The sequence below is a fragment of the Caenorhabditis remanei genome, chromosome II, assembly GCF_010183535.1.
Source record: "Caenorhabditis remanei strain PX506 chromosome II, whole genome shotgun sequence".
Taxonomy (NCBI): Eukaryota; Metazoa; Nematoda; class Chromadorea; order Rhabditida; family Rhabditidae; genus Caenorhabditis; species Caenorhabditis remanei.
This window is the reverse complement of record NC_071329.1, coordinates 18,441,310-18,457,426: the sequence shown is the minus strand read 5'-3', so window position 1 is coordinate 18,457,426 and position 16,117 is coordinate 18,441,310. Positions and strand designations below refer to the sequence as shown.

The window sequence follows — 16,117 nt, the reverse complement described above, 5'->3', positions numbered from 1 at the left end:
TTTTGGATATTTTTGGGATGTCTGACACCGTCTAGACCCCTAAACCCTTCTTGCATCTGTAGAATACCTAGGTGTTCCCTTAAATTAAATTATATTACTAGTAATTAGCTAATTAAGATGGGTAACCTGTTTCGACTTCCTTATGAGAAATAGGTGTGGTTGTTTCAATGATAACATGTTATTGTTATCTGAAATTGGTTTGAAAACTGTTCTTTTTTGTCTTTTCTGTGATAGTCTCGGTCTTTTTTCTTCGAAAAACTTCGATAATCATGTTTCTAGTCTCAAAAAACGTCAAAAAAACAGATTTTCTCGTTGAAACTGCTTCAAATCTTGAAATTCCATTGTATACTATTGTAGATGCACCATATCTCACGACAAAATGCCCAATTTTTTTAAAAACTCAGAAAACTAGTTCCTAGATTCAAAAAACATCAAAAAACCAGATTCTAACGTTGAAATTGTTTAAAATCTGTCAAAATAAGCAGAATATCATCTAATTCTACTCTAGACTACTGTAGATGCACCATATCTCACGACAAAATGCCCAATTTTTCGAAAAACTCAGAAAACTTTTTCTAGACTCAAAAAAATGTCAGAAACGAGAATTTTATAGCTAAACTTGTTAAAATCTATCAAAAAAGGTTAAAATCTCAGAATTCCATTCTTGACCTCTGTAGATGCACCATATCTCACGACAAAATGCACAATTTGAAAAAAACCGAGAAAACATGTTTCTAGACCCAAACAATGTCAAAAAACCAGATTTTCACGTTGAAATTGTTTAAAACCTATCAAAATTTGCTGAAAATCTTAAGATTTTACTCAAGACTACTGTAGATGCACCATATCTCACGACAAAATTCACAATTTTTCAAAAGCTTAAAGTAACAGGTTTCTAGACTCGAAAACTGTTAAAAAACCAGATTTTCACGTTGAAATTGTTTAAAATTAACCAAAAAAGGTAAAAATCTCAAGATTTTACTCTAGACTACTGTAGATGCACCATATCTCACGACGAAATGCACAGTTTTTCGAAAAACTCAGAAAACTTTTTCTTGACTCGAAAAACGTTAGAAACACGAATTTTAAGGTAAAAATCGTTGAAATCTATCAAAATAAGCTGAAAATCTCAAGATTTTACTCTAGACTACTGTAGATGCACCATATCTCACGACAAAACGCACAATTAGAAAAACAACTGAGAAAACATGTTCCTAAACCCAAACAACGTCAAAAAACCAGATTTTCACGTTGAAATTGTTTAAAATCAACCAAAAAAAGGTAAAAATCTCCAAATTTTACTCTTGACCTCTGTAGATGCACCATATCTCACGACGAAATGCACAATTTTTCAAAAACTTGAAGTAACAGGTTTTTAGACTCGAAAACTGCCAGAAAACAGATTTTTATAGTTAAAATTGTTAAAATTTCTCAAAATAAGGAGAAAATTCTGAACCTGTTTCCAGATTTTGTGTACATCAATAATGTCCCCCCGAGATACACCGATTTTTTGAGAGCTACCTTGAAAACATTGTCCTCTGAATGTCTGTCTGTGTGTCCGATGTGTCCGGATGTCCAAATTATATATAATTAGATAGCTGAAGGCATGAGGATTCTGAATCAAATTTCAGATTTTGTGCAGGTCAGATTTAAACGGAGTTATAGAGATTTTCAGTCAAGTTTCCTGACAAAAAATCCTTGAAACTCGGTTTATTTAAAAGCTAGACGGATTCTAAAAACAGGTTCAGAATCCTCATGACTTCAGCTTTCAAATCATATATAACGTGGACATCCGGACATCACGGACACACAGACAGACAGATATTTCGAAGAATCACTCGTTTTTAGTAGTAGATTTGTCAGTTTTTGTCGATTTTAATCCATTTTTTTCGTTTTTTTCCAATTTTCTTGTCTGTCTCAATAAACCGATGTCCTCTATCCATATTTTCAGGTAACCACACCATCTGAAAATGCCGCCAATTATCTCGACGACCACGGAACTCACGGACAGTCCGAAATCGAATCGATCGAGTCAAGCGGTGATAGACGCCAAGTACACACTGACCTACTTGTAATCACCCGATCAATTATCCAATTAATTAATTATCTTTTTACACTATCTTTGGGTTCCAATTGATTCGGTTATTGCATGCAATTAACTTTCGATACTTAAAAATTTTCAGCAAAATTAAAATCTGGAATTTCAGATCTGACTCATCAGAAAAGGGAAGCGAATCACCGAGGAGCTTGAGGGATTATCATAGAGGAGGTGAGGGGCTGGCGTGACGTTGGCGCGTTTGGAAAAATTTAAAATGGCTGGGGCGTCGTCGGCGCAATGTCGTAGAGTCGAAATGGGAAAAGGCTGGGATGACGTTGGCGCGTTTTTCTGAATTCGACATATTTGCTATACCTGGCGCACCTGTGACGCGTTTTATGAAATTTTTGAGCTAAAAACTTTAAAAATTTCAGGTTTTGAGTTGTCTGGCGCGTCTTTGCCGCGTTTCCTAGTCTTCATGAGTGTCAAGACCAGTTTTTATGGCATTTTTTAATTTTTTGATATGAAAAACGTTAAAAAACAAAATTTTTCAATTGTTTTGATATAAAAATCACGTTTTGGCAATAAAACGACTATTTTATGAAATATTTTTCAATTTTTGCAAATTTCCAACTTTAAAGGCGCATATCTCAAAAGTGGGCGGATCTATCGAAAAGTTGTCAACTACAAAAATGATTTACTAAGTTTGATCTACAAGATCAAGAAAATCAAAAACAGAAAAAACCAAAAATTAAAAAAAATTGACCCCAAGCGGGATCGAACCCTGGTACCCATTCTCATAGTGGTGAACCTTGACCAATACATTTTCGGCCAAATATTTGCTAAAAATTTGTTTCCCAACATGGAAAATTAGGTTTTGAACAGTTTTTCACCTCAGAAATGGAATTTTCCGGTTATTTTGATGTAAAAATCTCATTTTTGCGTTAAAAATGAGTAATTTAACGAATTTCCAACTTTCAAGGCGCATATCTCAAAAGTGGGCGGAGCTGATTAAAAAAGGTCAACTACAAAAATGTAGCTCAAGTCTTGCTCTATACACCTTTCTAAAATTTTCAGCTCGAAAATTTCAGCCATTCCTAATTTAACTAATTTTTCTTTCAGGATCCGGCAGTCTGACAGGCGGTGGGGCGATCGTGTTGGCTAATGCGAAACCGGTATGGTTTTACTTTTCGCTTTTTTCTTTTTCTAATGAAAAAAGACATTTCAAATAGTTTGTTAAAACCCAACCAAGCGAAATTAGTTGTGTGTCTATGTGTTGGGGGGAACGAAGGCGAAACGGCAAAATTGAGAAATTGCAAAAAAAAAACAGAGATAGCATGATAACAGGTGGAGACGCAGAGAAAGAGAGGGGTCAAATTGATAGGGAGAAGAGATAGAAGGGGGGCCCATCCCCCTCATCAACCAATTTTCTTTAGTTGTTTGGCAGGTAACAACGTTTTTTGGTCACTTTTGGTCTTTTGTCAAAAATTTAAGATCGGTTGAGATCTGTTGAGATGGGCTACCTACCTTTGAGATCCCGTCCCGACTTTCTGGGTTACTGTAGAAATTTTATTGTTACATGGTTGTGTAGATCACATCTAGGGCTACATTTTTGCAGTTGACCATTTTTTGATAGCTCCGCCCACTTTTGAGATATGCGCATTTAAAGACTGGCGGGGTGTCCGCTCTACTATCTTTGAAGGCGTATATCTCAAAAGTGGGCGGAGCTATCAAAAAGTTGTTTACAACAAAAATAGGGAACTAGATTTGATCTACAAAATGATTATTAATTTAATATAAAAAAAATCCAAAAAGGGTACCGTGACGGGATCTCAAAGTCACAACCGATTTCAACCGATCTCGGTCAATTATTTAGTGAGATTATCGTGTGAAAACGGATTTTTGAAAAATAATGTTTACTTTTTTTATTTCTGAACAATTTTTATTATTAAAATTTTTGTTTTACAACATTAACTGTCAAAAATAATTTTTTTTAGTATATGTTCTTGTAAAGACTGTTTGAGATCGGTTGACATCGGCTGAGATCGGCTACAGAATTTGAGATCCCGTCACGACTTTCTGGGTTACTGTAGAATATTTAATGTGGCATGGTTGTGTAGATCAAATCTAGACCTTCATTTTTGTAGTTGACAAATTTTCGATAGCTCCGCCCACTTTTGAGATATGCGCCTTTAAAGTTGAAAATTGTTTGAATTAGTCATTGTTATAGCAAAAATTTGATTTTTGTATCAAAATAACCGGAGAATCCTATTTCTGACGTTAAAAACTATTTAAAACCTAATTTTCCGTGTCGGAAACCACATTTTTTGTTAGCAAAAACCTTTTTTTTTGTTGAAAAAGTTTTCATGAAATTTTTTTTGGTTTTCAATTATAAAAGTGGCTCAAACTGTTCAGAACTGTAATTTTATGGAGAATTGTTTTAAAAAATCTTGAAAAACTATGAAAATTAAAAAGTTCATGCAAAAAATTAGTTAAAGCCAGTTGAAAGTCGCCAAAATACTGTCAAAACGCGCAAAAAATAGTGTAAAAAATCTCTCAGAAACAGAGTCACTCTGAAAGCGCGTCAGGGCCTTTATTTTTGCCTAAAATTTAAAAAATGTGTTTGAATTTTGTAGATCAAAGCAAGCGCTTCATTTTTGTAGTTGACAACTTTTCGATAGCTCCGCCCACTTTTGAGATGTGCGCCTTTAAACTCTCTCGCTTCTCTAGGCACTCTCGTCTGCTACCAAACTTTAAAGGCGCATACCTCAAAAGTGGGCGGAGCTATCAAAAAGTTGTCAACTACAAAAATGGAGCTAAAGATTTGATCTACATATCCATAACACATTTCAAATTTCTACAGTAGCCCAGAAAGCCATGACGGGATCTCAAAAGTAGTTAGCCGATCTCAACCAATCTTGCGCCGAAGGCGCCCCACCCATTCTAATTTCTTTCCAATTCCAAACGCGCCAACGTCACGCCAGCCACCCACTTACCTCCTCTATAATCTCTCAAACTCATCGGTGATTCACTTCCCTTTTTCTGATGAGTTTTTGAATCGCGCCAACGTCACGCCAGCCTCTTCTAAGATCCCTACGCTCTCAAAAAACGGATCTCAGGAGCCAAATTCCACCTAGAGAGCTCAAAAATGAGAACTCTGCGTCTTTTTCTCTTCTCTGAAACAGTTGTTTTAAAAGAAACGCTGCTCATCGTTTCTCTTTTTGTGTAAGTATGTTCCTTTCCTATCCGTCCGCACTTATCACTGCCCCTCTCTCATCTTCTTTTTCTCTTATTCTCTTTTGTCTTTTTTCTCAATTTTAGTCTCTTTTTATTTACTCAGAGTACTTGTGGTAGTTGAACACAATATAGGTTACTCGCAGTCCCATTGCCAAACACTTTTTGACACAAGATGGCGGCGAACAATAGACGAGTTGTAAGTTTCTTTTTTGTTGGGGTTTGGCGGTTTTAAAACGTCCCAGTTCTTAAATGTCTCAGTTTCAGTCTTAGTAGTTCCGGACGGTTGCCAAATGTCTCGGTTTTAAAAGGTCCCGGCTTCAAAATGTCCTTTTTACGGTCGAAATTTCGTAACTCAGTTTCTCCAGTCTTCACCATCAACCCTTCCTTTCTTTTGGGTTTCGAAACGTCCCAGTTTTAAAATGTCTCGGTTTCCAAACGTCTTAGGTTTAAAGAGTCCAAAAACGCCATTTTGAAACCGGAGGGAACTGGGCTACCAGATGTCCAGATGTCTTGGGTTTAGAATATCCAACAAAAAAAGATATATGCCGTTTTGAATCCAGTACACTTCGAAACCGGGCTATTTGGAAACCGAAATGAATATTGTACGCGTTGCGGCAGTGTCACGGCTAGGTTACCCAAAGTTTGCTACAAAACAGTTTATAGGTACTTTCAGACATTCTGATTTCAAAAATCATATTTTCTTGTTTGTAAAAATTTAGGTTTATGAGATAATTGACTTTGAAAATCACTTCCAGTCAGTTGAACAATAAACCTTGGCATCTTCATAGTTGTATGTCTCATGACTTGACTAATTTGTGTTTTTGGGAGGACAAACGTTTTCAAAATTTTCTAAATAAAAAATTGACTAAACGAATCACTTGGAAACAGAAAAATCATTGGAAGGCAGAAATTATTTTGTTTGAAAATCCACCTAACTTTGAGATTCCGTTATGGCACCCCATTTTATTTAAATTTTTCTAATTTACATTTGTTTTGTAGATCAAACCAAGACCTCCCTTTTTGTAGTTGATAATTTTTTATTAGCTCCTCCCACTTTTGAGATATGCGCCTTTGAATAGCCGACACCACCAGCCAATCTTTAAAAGCGCATATCTCAAAAGTGGGCGGAGCTATCAAAAAGTTGTCAACTATGTAAATGATCTACTAGTTTTGATCTACAACATGAATATAAATTTAAATTATTTAAAACTCCTAGAAAACCGTTACGGGCTCTTAAATTTAGCCCCTTTCAACCAAGTGGCTGGGGATGCGGTAGAGCGCGCTTCTTCCATTTTTGACGCATTTCGGCGGGGTTTTCGCGGGAAAAATGGGAATTTTTGACATTTTTTTACAGTAACCAATTTGATTGCAGGATATGAAAAAGTACAAGCAAAAACTGGACAGTCGTCTCGGTTTCGTGCTCCTCCTATGTCTGGTGACCATGTTTGTCATTCTAGGTAACCAATCTCCAATAATTTGATCTACTTAATAATATCCACAGGTATCTACGGAACAATGCATTCGTCCGTACACGATGAGCTCACCGTCTACGTCAACCGGACGCATCAGATAGCGAGTGAACTGAAGAATGCAATGGATGAGAATTATCCAAAGGAGAATCAGACGAATGTCGATAAGCACGGAAGGGTTTGGATGACTGTCGAGGAGTTGGAGGATTACGCTTATTTGATAGATAAGGTGATTACTGTAGACTTTGAAATTTGTTATGGTTGTGTAGATCAAAACGTGTAGATCATTTTTGTAGTTGACAACTTTTTGATAGCTCCGCCCACTTTTGAGTTATACGCCTTTGAAGATTGGCGGCGGCTCTGCTATCTTTAAAGGCGCATATCTCAAAAATGGGCGGAGCTATCAAAAAGTTGTCAACTACAAAAATAAAGAGCTAGATTTGAACTGTTTAGACTAAAATTCATGTTACAGACCAACTCGACGGTCTGGAATCTGTTCTTCTGGAATCTCGTGTTATCCATTTTCCTTGCCCCAATCGTATTGGCTATTCATTTGGAATGGATTGGAGGGAATGGCGCTAAGTTGGCTTATCGGGTTAGTTAATTGGTGGTAATTGGGGTAATCAGTGATATATTCTGGAAGCTTAGATTATGAGCATTTCTGAATATGTATTCAGATTTTTTGAAAATTAAAAAATGACGGAGTTACATCGATTTATAGAAGGCTAGCTAGACACTATGTCTTGGTATCACTATTCCTTCAAATGCCTGACTGTCTGTGTGTACGAGGTGGCCGGATGTCCACATTATATATCAGTTTAAAGCTGAAATTATGGGGATTCTGAATCTGTTTTTAGATTTTGAGTAAATCAAAAATGAACCGAGATACAGCGATTTTTAGAAGGCTAGCTGGACACTATGTCTTGGTATCACTATTCTTTCAAATGTCTGCCTGTCTGTGTATCCGAAGTGTCCGGATGTTCAAAATTTGATATGAACGGGAAGTTGAAATCATAAGGATTCTGAATCTATTTTCAGATTTCGTCTAGCTTCCAAATGAACTAAGATACATCAATTTTAATTCATAATTCCGTGTTTTTTGATAAAAATCCTTGTAACTCGGCTCATTCAGAAGCTAAAAGGATTCTGAAAACAGATTTAGAATCCTCATGGTTTCAGCCATCTAATGATATATAATTCGGACATCCGGACACATCGGACACACAGACAGACAGACAGACATTCAGAGGACAATGTTCTCAAGGTAGCTCTCAAAAAATCGGTGTATCTCGGGAAACTTTGGATCTACAAAAAATCTGAAAACAGATTTAGAATTCTTATAGCGTCAGCTATTCAATCATACTAGTTTTGACTTATTTGGAAATCTGGAGATAGACACAGACAGACAGACGGACAAAAAGGGAATTTCAAACATATTTTGAAAAAAAAGACATTTTCAGCAGATTTCACGGTCTAGGTGTCACTGTTATTTTGAATGTGTGTCTGTCTGTGTGTCCGAAGTGTCCGGATGTCCATATTGTATATGATTGAAAAGCTGAAAACTTGAGGATTCTGAATCTGTTTTTAGATTCCGTCTAGCTTCTAAATGAACCGAGATACAAGGCAAAAAATCCCTGTAACTCGGTTCATTTAGAAGATAGACGGATTCTGAAAACTGATTCAGAATCCTCATAATTTCAGCTTTCGAATCATGTATTTTTTATTATTTACCTTTTTCAGGTCATCCTCCTCATCGGTCTCCTTTTCTGCATCGCCCAATTCCTGTACCTCGTGCATCCAGTCTTCTGGGGAGCCGTTCGTTTCCCGGGAATGCTCGACCGTCTCTTCCTCGAAGCGTATCCACGTGACGAATACCAAATTGACAGTATCCAACGACGATTCGCTTGTGAATTCCGGCCACACGAGACCCTGGTCCAGTTGGATTTACAACAACCGTGTATTCCGAAAATGAAGAACTCCCTGCTCCCTACTTACTCGACGCTTCTGTTGATCTTCATCGATCTGTTCCCATTCCTGTTCGGAGCGTTCATTTATGCATGGAGTGCGTGGATTAAGAATAGTAATGTGGTGAGAACGGCCAGGCAACGTGTCGAACTCAATAATTCCAGAAGGTGAGTCGCAGAATTGTTTAAAAAATCGGCTGAAATTGGTTGAGATCGGGTGAGATCGGCTACCTACGTTTGAGATCCCGTCACGGCTTTGTGGGTTACTGTAAAAACTTGAAATGCGTTATGGTTATGTAGATCGAATCTAGGGCTACATTTTTGTAGTTGACAACTTTTCGATAGCTCCGCCCACTTTTGAGGTATGCGCTTTTAAACTTTAGATTGGTTTAGATTGGCTCAGATCGGTTGAGATCGGCTCCTAACTTTGAGATCCCGTCATGCCTACCGGTTTTTATCAATTTTTTCAAATTTGCATCTATTTTGTAGATCAAATCTAGTTCTTTATTTTTCTAGTTTACAACTTTTTGATAGCTCCGCCCACTTTTACAAAATATGCGCCTTTAAAGTTGGAAATTTTCTAAATTAGTCATTTTCAACGCCAAAATGTGGTTTTTACACCAAAATAAGCGAAAATTTTTATTTCTGACAATAAAAATTATAGAAAACCTGATTTTTCATGCCGAAAACCTCATTTTTAGCAAAAAACTTGACCGAGAAGATTTTTGTAAAGGTGCACGACTATGAGAATGGGTACCAGGGTTCGATCCCGCTTGGAGTCAATTTTTTAATTTTTTCTGTTTTTAATTAATTTTATCTTGTAGATCAAATCTAGGGCTACATTTTTGTAGTTGAAAACTTTTCGATAGCTCCGCCCACTTTTGAGATATGCGACTTTAAACACAAAGCGCCGCCGACACCCCAGTAAATCTTTAAAGGCGCATATCTCAAAAGTGGGCGGAGCTTTCGAAAAGTTGTCAACTACAAAAATGATCTACTAGTTATGATCTATAACAAATATAAATTTAAACTATTAAAAAATCATTAAGCCATTTTCAATGAAAGTTGCAAAACATCGAAAAAATGGGTTGTTCCATTTTTTTCAAGTATCCAATAAAAAACTACTAATTAAATGTTAATTACCCCCAATTATGTCTTCCAGAGTGCCATTCCCAACACACAACATCTACTCACCACCGGAGCGCAACACAAAGTTGGTCGAAGTCTAAGAATCACCGGTTTTCAGTTATTTTCAGCATTTTTTCAGCCTATTTTTTTGATTTTTCTGATTTTTTGTGTCTAAATACTCTCTTTTTTTTCAATATTTTTAGTTTCAGCTCATTTTGTATATGCTATATGCCGGTAACAGTTGCCATACACCCCACACAACACCCTTTGATTCTTTTTTCACACTTTTTTTTTCAAATCACAATAAAAATTCTTCTTATTTTTGTTTGGTTGCGATACGGAGTCTGTCAGGGACGTTTTGAAACCAATTTGAGATGATGATAGCGATGATATCGATTTTGTTTTGGTTTCCAAATGTCCCGGTTTCAAAACATCCCGGTTCTAAAACGTCCCCGAAAATCATATGCATTTCAGACCGCTGGAAGCCGGGAAGATAACGATTCCAGAACGATATTGAAATATGAATCTAATTTTTTGAAATGCTCAATAATTTGTTTTTTTAATAAAACCCTGATAAAAATTTCTTCAGAACCGTCACGTCGGGAAAATTCGGTTATACCCCCCCACACCGATAGCTTCCCCGCATGTTGGAATACACCCCCCACCAACTGAAAAGTGGGGGGTTATAACTGTGGGGTTGTATAATGGAACAGAAAGTGTGGGGGGTTATAATGAAACCATTAAAGCCCCCCACAGTGGAAAGTGGGGGTTCATATCAAAACACCAGGCAATCTTCTATTATAACCCCCCACGTGTATCAATAAACACCCCCAAAACGCCATGTTGGTATACCACCCCCGGGGGGTGTTTAATAGAATGTCTCCTGAATTTCTGCCTAAGCCTAAGAATTAAGGAAAATCAGCTTCCAGGGCGCTAAGCTTATGGGCGGGGCGAGAGTAAGCTCCAGGGTGTCCTGTTTTAAGGTAATCACTACTTCCAGGGCGCTGAGCTTAGGGGGTGTGTAATAGAATGATACGGGAATTTCAGCCTAACTAGGGAAGGCCCTCGAGTCAAAGTGGAGATATGGGACGTGACCTATATCATTGGAAAGCTGAGAAAACGCTGATTTCAAATATATATTCAGTTTTTGCCCTCGAGGCCTAGTATTCGAGAAAAACGGGGTCAAAGTTTGGACCCCTAACAAGGTATTACCTTACCGGCGTGTTAAAAACGTCGGCAGCGTGGTGTAGGCGGTAGCAGAGCGGTCAATGCGCAACCACTTTTTGGTTCAATTCCGTCCGGCCACCAAATTTTTTTGGTTTTTTAAAATTTATTTTTTTATCTATTTGAACAAAACTTTTAAAAAAACCACTTCCCGATCCAAAAAAACGAAACTTTAAAAACCAAAAAAATTTGGTGGCCGGACGGAATTGAACCAAAAAGTGGTTGCGCATTGACCGCTCTGCTACCGCATACACCACGCTGCCGACGTTTTTAACACGCCGGTAAGGTAATGACTTGTTAGGGGTCCAAACTTTGACCCCGTTTTTCTCGAATACTAGGCCTCGAGGGCAAAAACTGAATATATATTTGAAATCAGCGTTTTCTCAGCTTTCCAATGATATAGGTCACGTCCCATATCTCCACTTTGACTCGAGGGCCTTCCCTAGTAAGCCTAAGAATTGTGGAAAATCAGGGGGAATTTCAGCATAAATCGACGTTTTAGTTTTAACCTAAAGATAGATTTTAAAGTTTTAGCGAAAAACTGCTGAAAAACGCACAGAAAACCCGAAAAAACGAAAAAAAATCGGAAGAAAATAATTATTTTTGAGTGTAATCAATATTCAATTTGACTGCCAACAATGATACTCAGTCATTGGGGGGCCTATATCAAAATGATGCTCACATTACAATATATACCCCCACATCTGATTGAAATTTGGGGGGTTATATTGTAATGTGTGGGGGTCTATAATAGAATGTTCATAATATAGTCCCAACATTCCAATAAACACCCCCATCCAAATGACTAAATCACGCATTGTGGGGGGTGTATTCCAACGTTTACCCAGGGGGGTGTATAACCTAATCTTACGGGGGTCTATAATAGAATGTACCCAGTACTTCTACTATACAATCCTCCTCGTTTTCCACTCATCTGCGCATGAAACCGCCCGCGCGAAGTTCTCAATTCAACAATTCAATTCGGAAAAAAGACACAAAAGAGAAAGAATAGTAGTCATTCAGTTGAGTGGGGGGAAGGGGCGATTCCGTTTTGCAAATCATTTCTCGGCGGGTCAAAAAAAATGGGCGGGAAACTGGGAAAGTGGGGAAAACGAAAAGAAGAAACAGTAATAAGACAAAGAAATTGGATCCGAGAACTGTTTTATATGATTTTTGACGGTTTTATGCAGTTTTTCTAATTGAAAAATGGTAAAAGATGTCATTTTTAGTTTAGTAAAGCGACTTTCACACCTTGCATACATTTTCACAGCATAATATGATCGAAATTTGAATAAAATACAAAAAATTAGGTCGAATGACTTTAGATTCCTCGATCTATTCTTTCAAATAAAATCATTGTTTCATTCAACAAAAATCATCTCCTTTGCAAAAAAGTATTCTTCGTTTCTTCTTTATTAATAATATACATATAAAAACTAGTTATTCCTAATCTCAGAAGCTTAAATAAGAATAAAAACGTGACGACGCTTATTAAGAATGGCAGAAAATGCTCACGTAATGATGTTAACGTTCTTTCGGTTTCAAAACATTGCCAATTCTAAAAAAAGACATTTGAAAACCGGACGACGTTTTAAAACTGAGACGTTTGGTAACCCAGTGTCCTCAGTCTTCAGTTATTTTTTTTTTTTCTGTTATCATCGCTATCATCGCTATCATCCGTCTCTCAAAATGGTTTCAAAACGTCTCGGTTGCGATACGTCTCAGTTTCAAGATTTCTGTTTTCCAAGACAATTCAACTACCAAAAAACCAGATTTTGACATGTAAACGCCGAAAAAAGGTGTAAAAACTAAATTTTCAGGCTCAAAAGTCCGTTTTTACAGTTTTTACTCGTTTCAAGAAAAGAAAAGTGAAAAATCACTATTCTGAACTCAAAAATCAATGAAAACCTCATTTCTATGTCAAAAAGCACAGTTTTATATGATTTTTAACGGTTTTAGGCTATTGGAAAACGTTGAAAACTGTCATTTTTAATCTATCATAGCCATCCGGACACCTCGGAAACACAGACAGACACTGTTTTTAGATAAAAAGTTGAAAAAGTGTGAAAAATGAGGTTTAATAGCTTACAAACCGCTTAAAACCCCTTAAAAACTGAAAATTTCGGTCAAACACCTGATTTTCCAATTTTCCAAAAAAAGTGGTGGCCGAGTGGTTAAGGTAGACAGTGACACAAAAACTACCAGGGTTCGACCCCCACCCCGGCCAATTCTTTTTTTTCTTTTTTTGCATCTCTATTTTGGACATCCGGACACATCGGACACACAGACAGACCAAAATCCATAGAAACTCAATTTGAGGCTGGTGAAAAAATGAGGAAAACTATGAACGAATGAAATTTTTTCACTCGTTTCAAAACGTCTCATAGTCAGTTCTAAACCGTCGTTCCAAAACTTGAAGCGTATAAACCTGATCCCCCCCCCCCTCTCCGTCTTATTCCTCCTCCTCCAGCCAACCCACCATAAGACTATGCAAACAGAAGAACGATTCTTCACGTTTGTTGTTGTTCAATTCTCTGTGTCTCTGACTGTCTAAATCTCTCTCAATTCCACACTATTTCTCCCTGTCTCCCTCCAACCGTTTGTTAATTCAACACCGCCCCAACCAACCTCAGTCCCCCCCATTGATTTGATATCACTCAATTTCCCTCTCACTCAACTCTTTTCGTTATCATCGTTACACTTTTTATCACTTATTTTCGAATTTTTAATGTAAAAGTACGTCGCATACTAATTGGTATGGTCGCGGAAGTCATACGACCTAATTTTCTTGGCTTTCATAGAATGTCGATATCATTAAATGTAGTCGCTTTTCTTAATCAAAAATAACATTTTTTAACGTTTTTCAATATCCTAAAACCGTTTAAATGGGTGCTTTTTGACCAAAAAATGGGGCTTTTAATGATTTTTACCGTAAAAGCTTTATTTGAGAGTCGAAACTGTCTAAACTTCTTTCAGAAGCTAAAAATGGCTTTTTTCACAGTTTTTCACACAGAAACTGTCTGAAAACGATTAAAACAAGTAATTTTCGGCGAGAAAAAGGTTGCTTATGGTTTTGGAATGCAATTTTCATAGTTCTCGTGTAGAAGATCACAGTTTTATAACGATTTTCTCCCGAAAAACTCAAAATCAATATTTTTGGTATTCGATTATTGCAAAAATTCATAATTTTTTAATGTTTATAAGGATTCTGAATCTGTTTTCAGAATCCGTCTAGCTTCTAAATTAACTAAATTTGAAGGATTTAAAATCCTCATAACTCAGTTCATATCTGACCTACACATAATTTGAAACTTGATTCAAAATTTTCATAATTTCAGCTTTCTAGTCATATATAATGTGTACGTCCGGACACCCCGGACATCCGGACACCCCGGACACACAGACAGACAGACATACTTAATTAAGAAAAAATTATATATGAATGGATAGCTGAAATTATAAGGATTCTGAGTCTGTACTCAAATTTTGAGTAGATCAAAAGTGAACGAAGATAGAACGGTTTGAAGTTTGGACCTTTCCAATTTCCAACTTCACTTCATTTCTTACCAATTCAACCTCCGTATTTCTATTCTCATGCGCCTCAAAAAAAAAACTTGAATACCCAGGAAATTGGGTGGTTTCCTCTCCTTCCACTTCACGAGTCTCCTTCATGTTGCCATAGCCACGCGGACAGAGTAGAGCCCCCTGAGTAGTTTCAATCTTTATTTGTGAGCACATATGCGGGGGGGGGGTGACGTTTCCCTAAAAACCCCACGTTCTAGTTTCTTATTATTGTGATACTCTAATAATTGTTTTTTATTCGAAAAAGTTCATATTATACTTGTTTTCCTCATAACTAACCTCAGGGGAGTTTCTGGGGGATAACGTCTGTCTGCCTGTGTCCGCAATGTCCGGATGTCTACAATATATGACACATTCTCTGTATGACTCAAACATAGGACCTGTATGCATGGTATAGCCTAAAAACAAAACGTTTTGGACTCGGGCTCCAGGTTACGGTAGTACTGTAGGAAATTATGAAAATTTTGAATCTGTTTTTAGAATATTCGTAAGACAAAAACTGAGTAACATTGATTTTTAGAATTGTTACCTGGAAACGGTGTCCTGGAATTGGAAAACTGTCTGTCTGTGTGTCCGGTTTGTCTAGATGTCCACGTTATATATCAGCTTAAAGCTGGCATTATAAGAATTTTGAATCTGTTTTCAAATTTTATCTCAGAAAATTGCATATTCCCAATAAAATCACATGAAACCAATAAATCTAACATTTTGACCTCATAAATAACAAATGACACCTGTCTTCTTCCTTTTCGGCTTCCGCCGTCTCTCCCGATATCTTGTAGAACATTCTCACCCCGGCCATAGAGATACCATCTCACAAATATGTACCAAAACGGATCTGTCTGTGTGTCCAGATGTCCTAAACAGGAATGCAAAAAAGAAAAAAAGCAATTGGCCCCGGGTGGGGGGTCGAACCCCGGTAGTTTTTGTGTCACAGTCTACCTTAACCACTCGGCCACCACTTTTTTTGGAAAATCGGAAAATTTGTTTTCATGGGTTTTTGAGCGGTTTTTAAGTATTTTTTGTAGTTGACAAGCTATTTTCGACCTTAAAAATTGAAAATTTTCACTTTTTGATTATAATCTTCTAGAACACTCTCACGCCCGCCATAGAGATACCATCTCATAAATACATACCAAAACGGGCGGATCAGCTGTCTGCCTATATACCTATTCCTCTCTTTCTCTAACACCCTCCTCGATTTCCATACTCTCTCGCTCTCTCCGCGCGCGCATTTCCTGTTGCCAACCCACTCTTCCGCAACCCTTTTCCCGCACAGTTTCTGTCTCTTCTCTGTTTTCTCTGCGTCTCTCCATTCTCTATACTCTCTCTCTCGCTCAAGGGATTGTTTTGTTTCCCCTTTCCACCCGTTTGCCTATATTAGGCAGATTTCTGTGTCTCTCTCTACCTGTCTGTGTCTCTCTCTCTCTCTCTCTCTCTATGAATGTGACCCCCCTTGGAGAGGACGGACGTCTACT

At 37.4% G+C, this 16,117-nt stretch overlaps 1 protein-coding gene across 1 annotated transcript; it reads left to right on the top strand.

The window, feature by feature from the left end:
- Positions 1–6,647: 6,647 nt before the first annotated feature.
- Positions 6,648–9,934, top strand: GCK72_007833 (uncharacterized protein; the record flags this gene model as incomplete). The annotated part of the gene is made up of 5 exons (XM_003094288.2): positions 6,648–6,729; positions 6,774–6,970; positions 7,214–7,336; positions 8,482–8,873; positions 9,868–9,934. The coding sequence occupies 5 exons, from the start codon at positions 6,648–6,650 to the stop codon at positions 9,932–9,934; spliced, it is 861 nt and encodes a 286-aa protein (XP_003094336.2).
- Between the last annotated feature and the right edge of the window lie 6,183 nt (positions 9,935–16,117).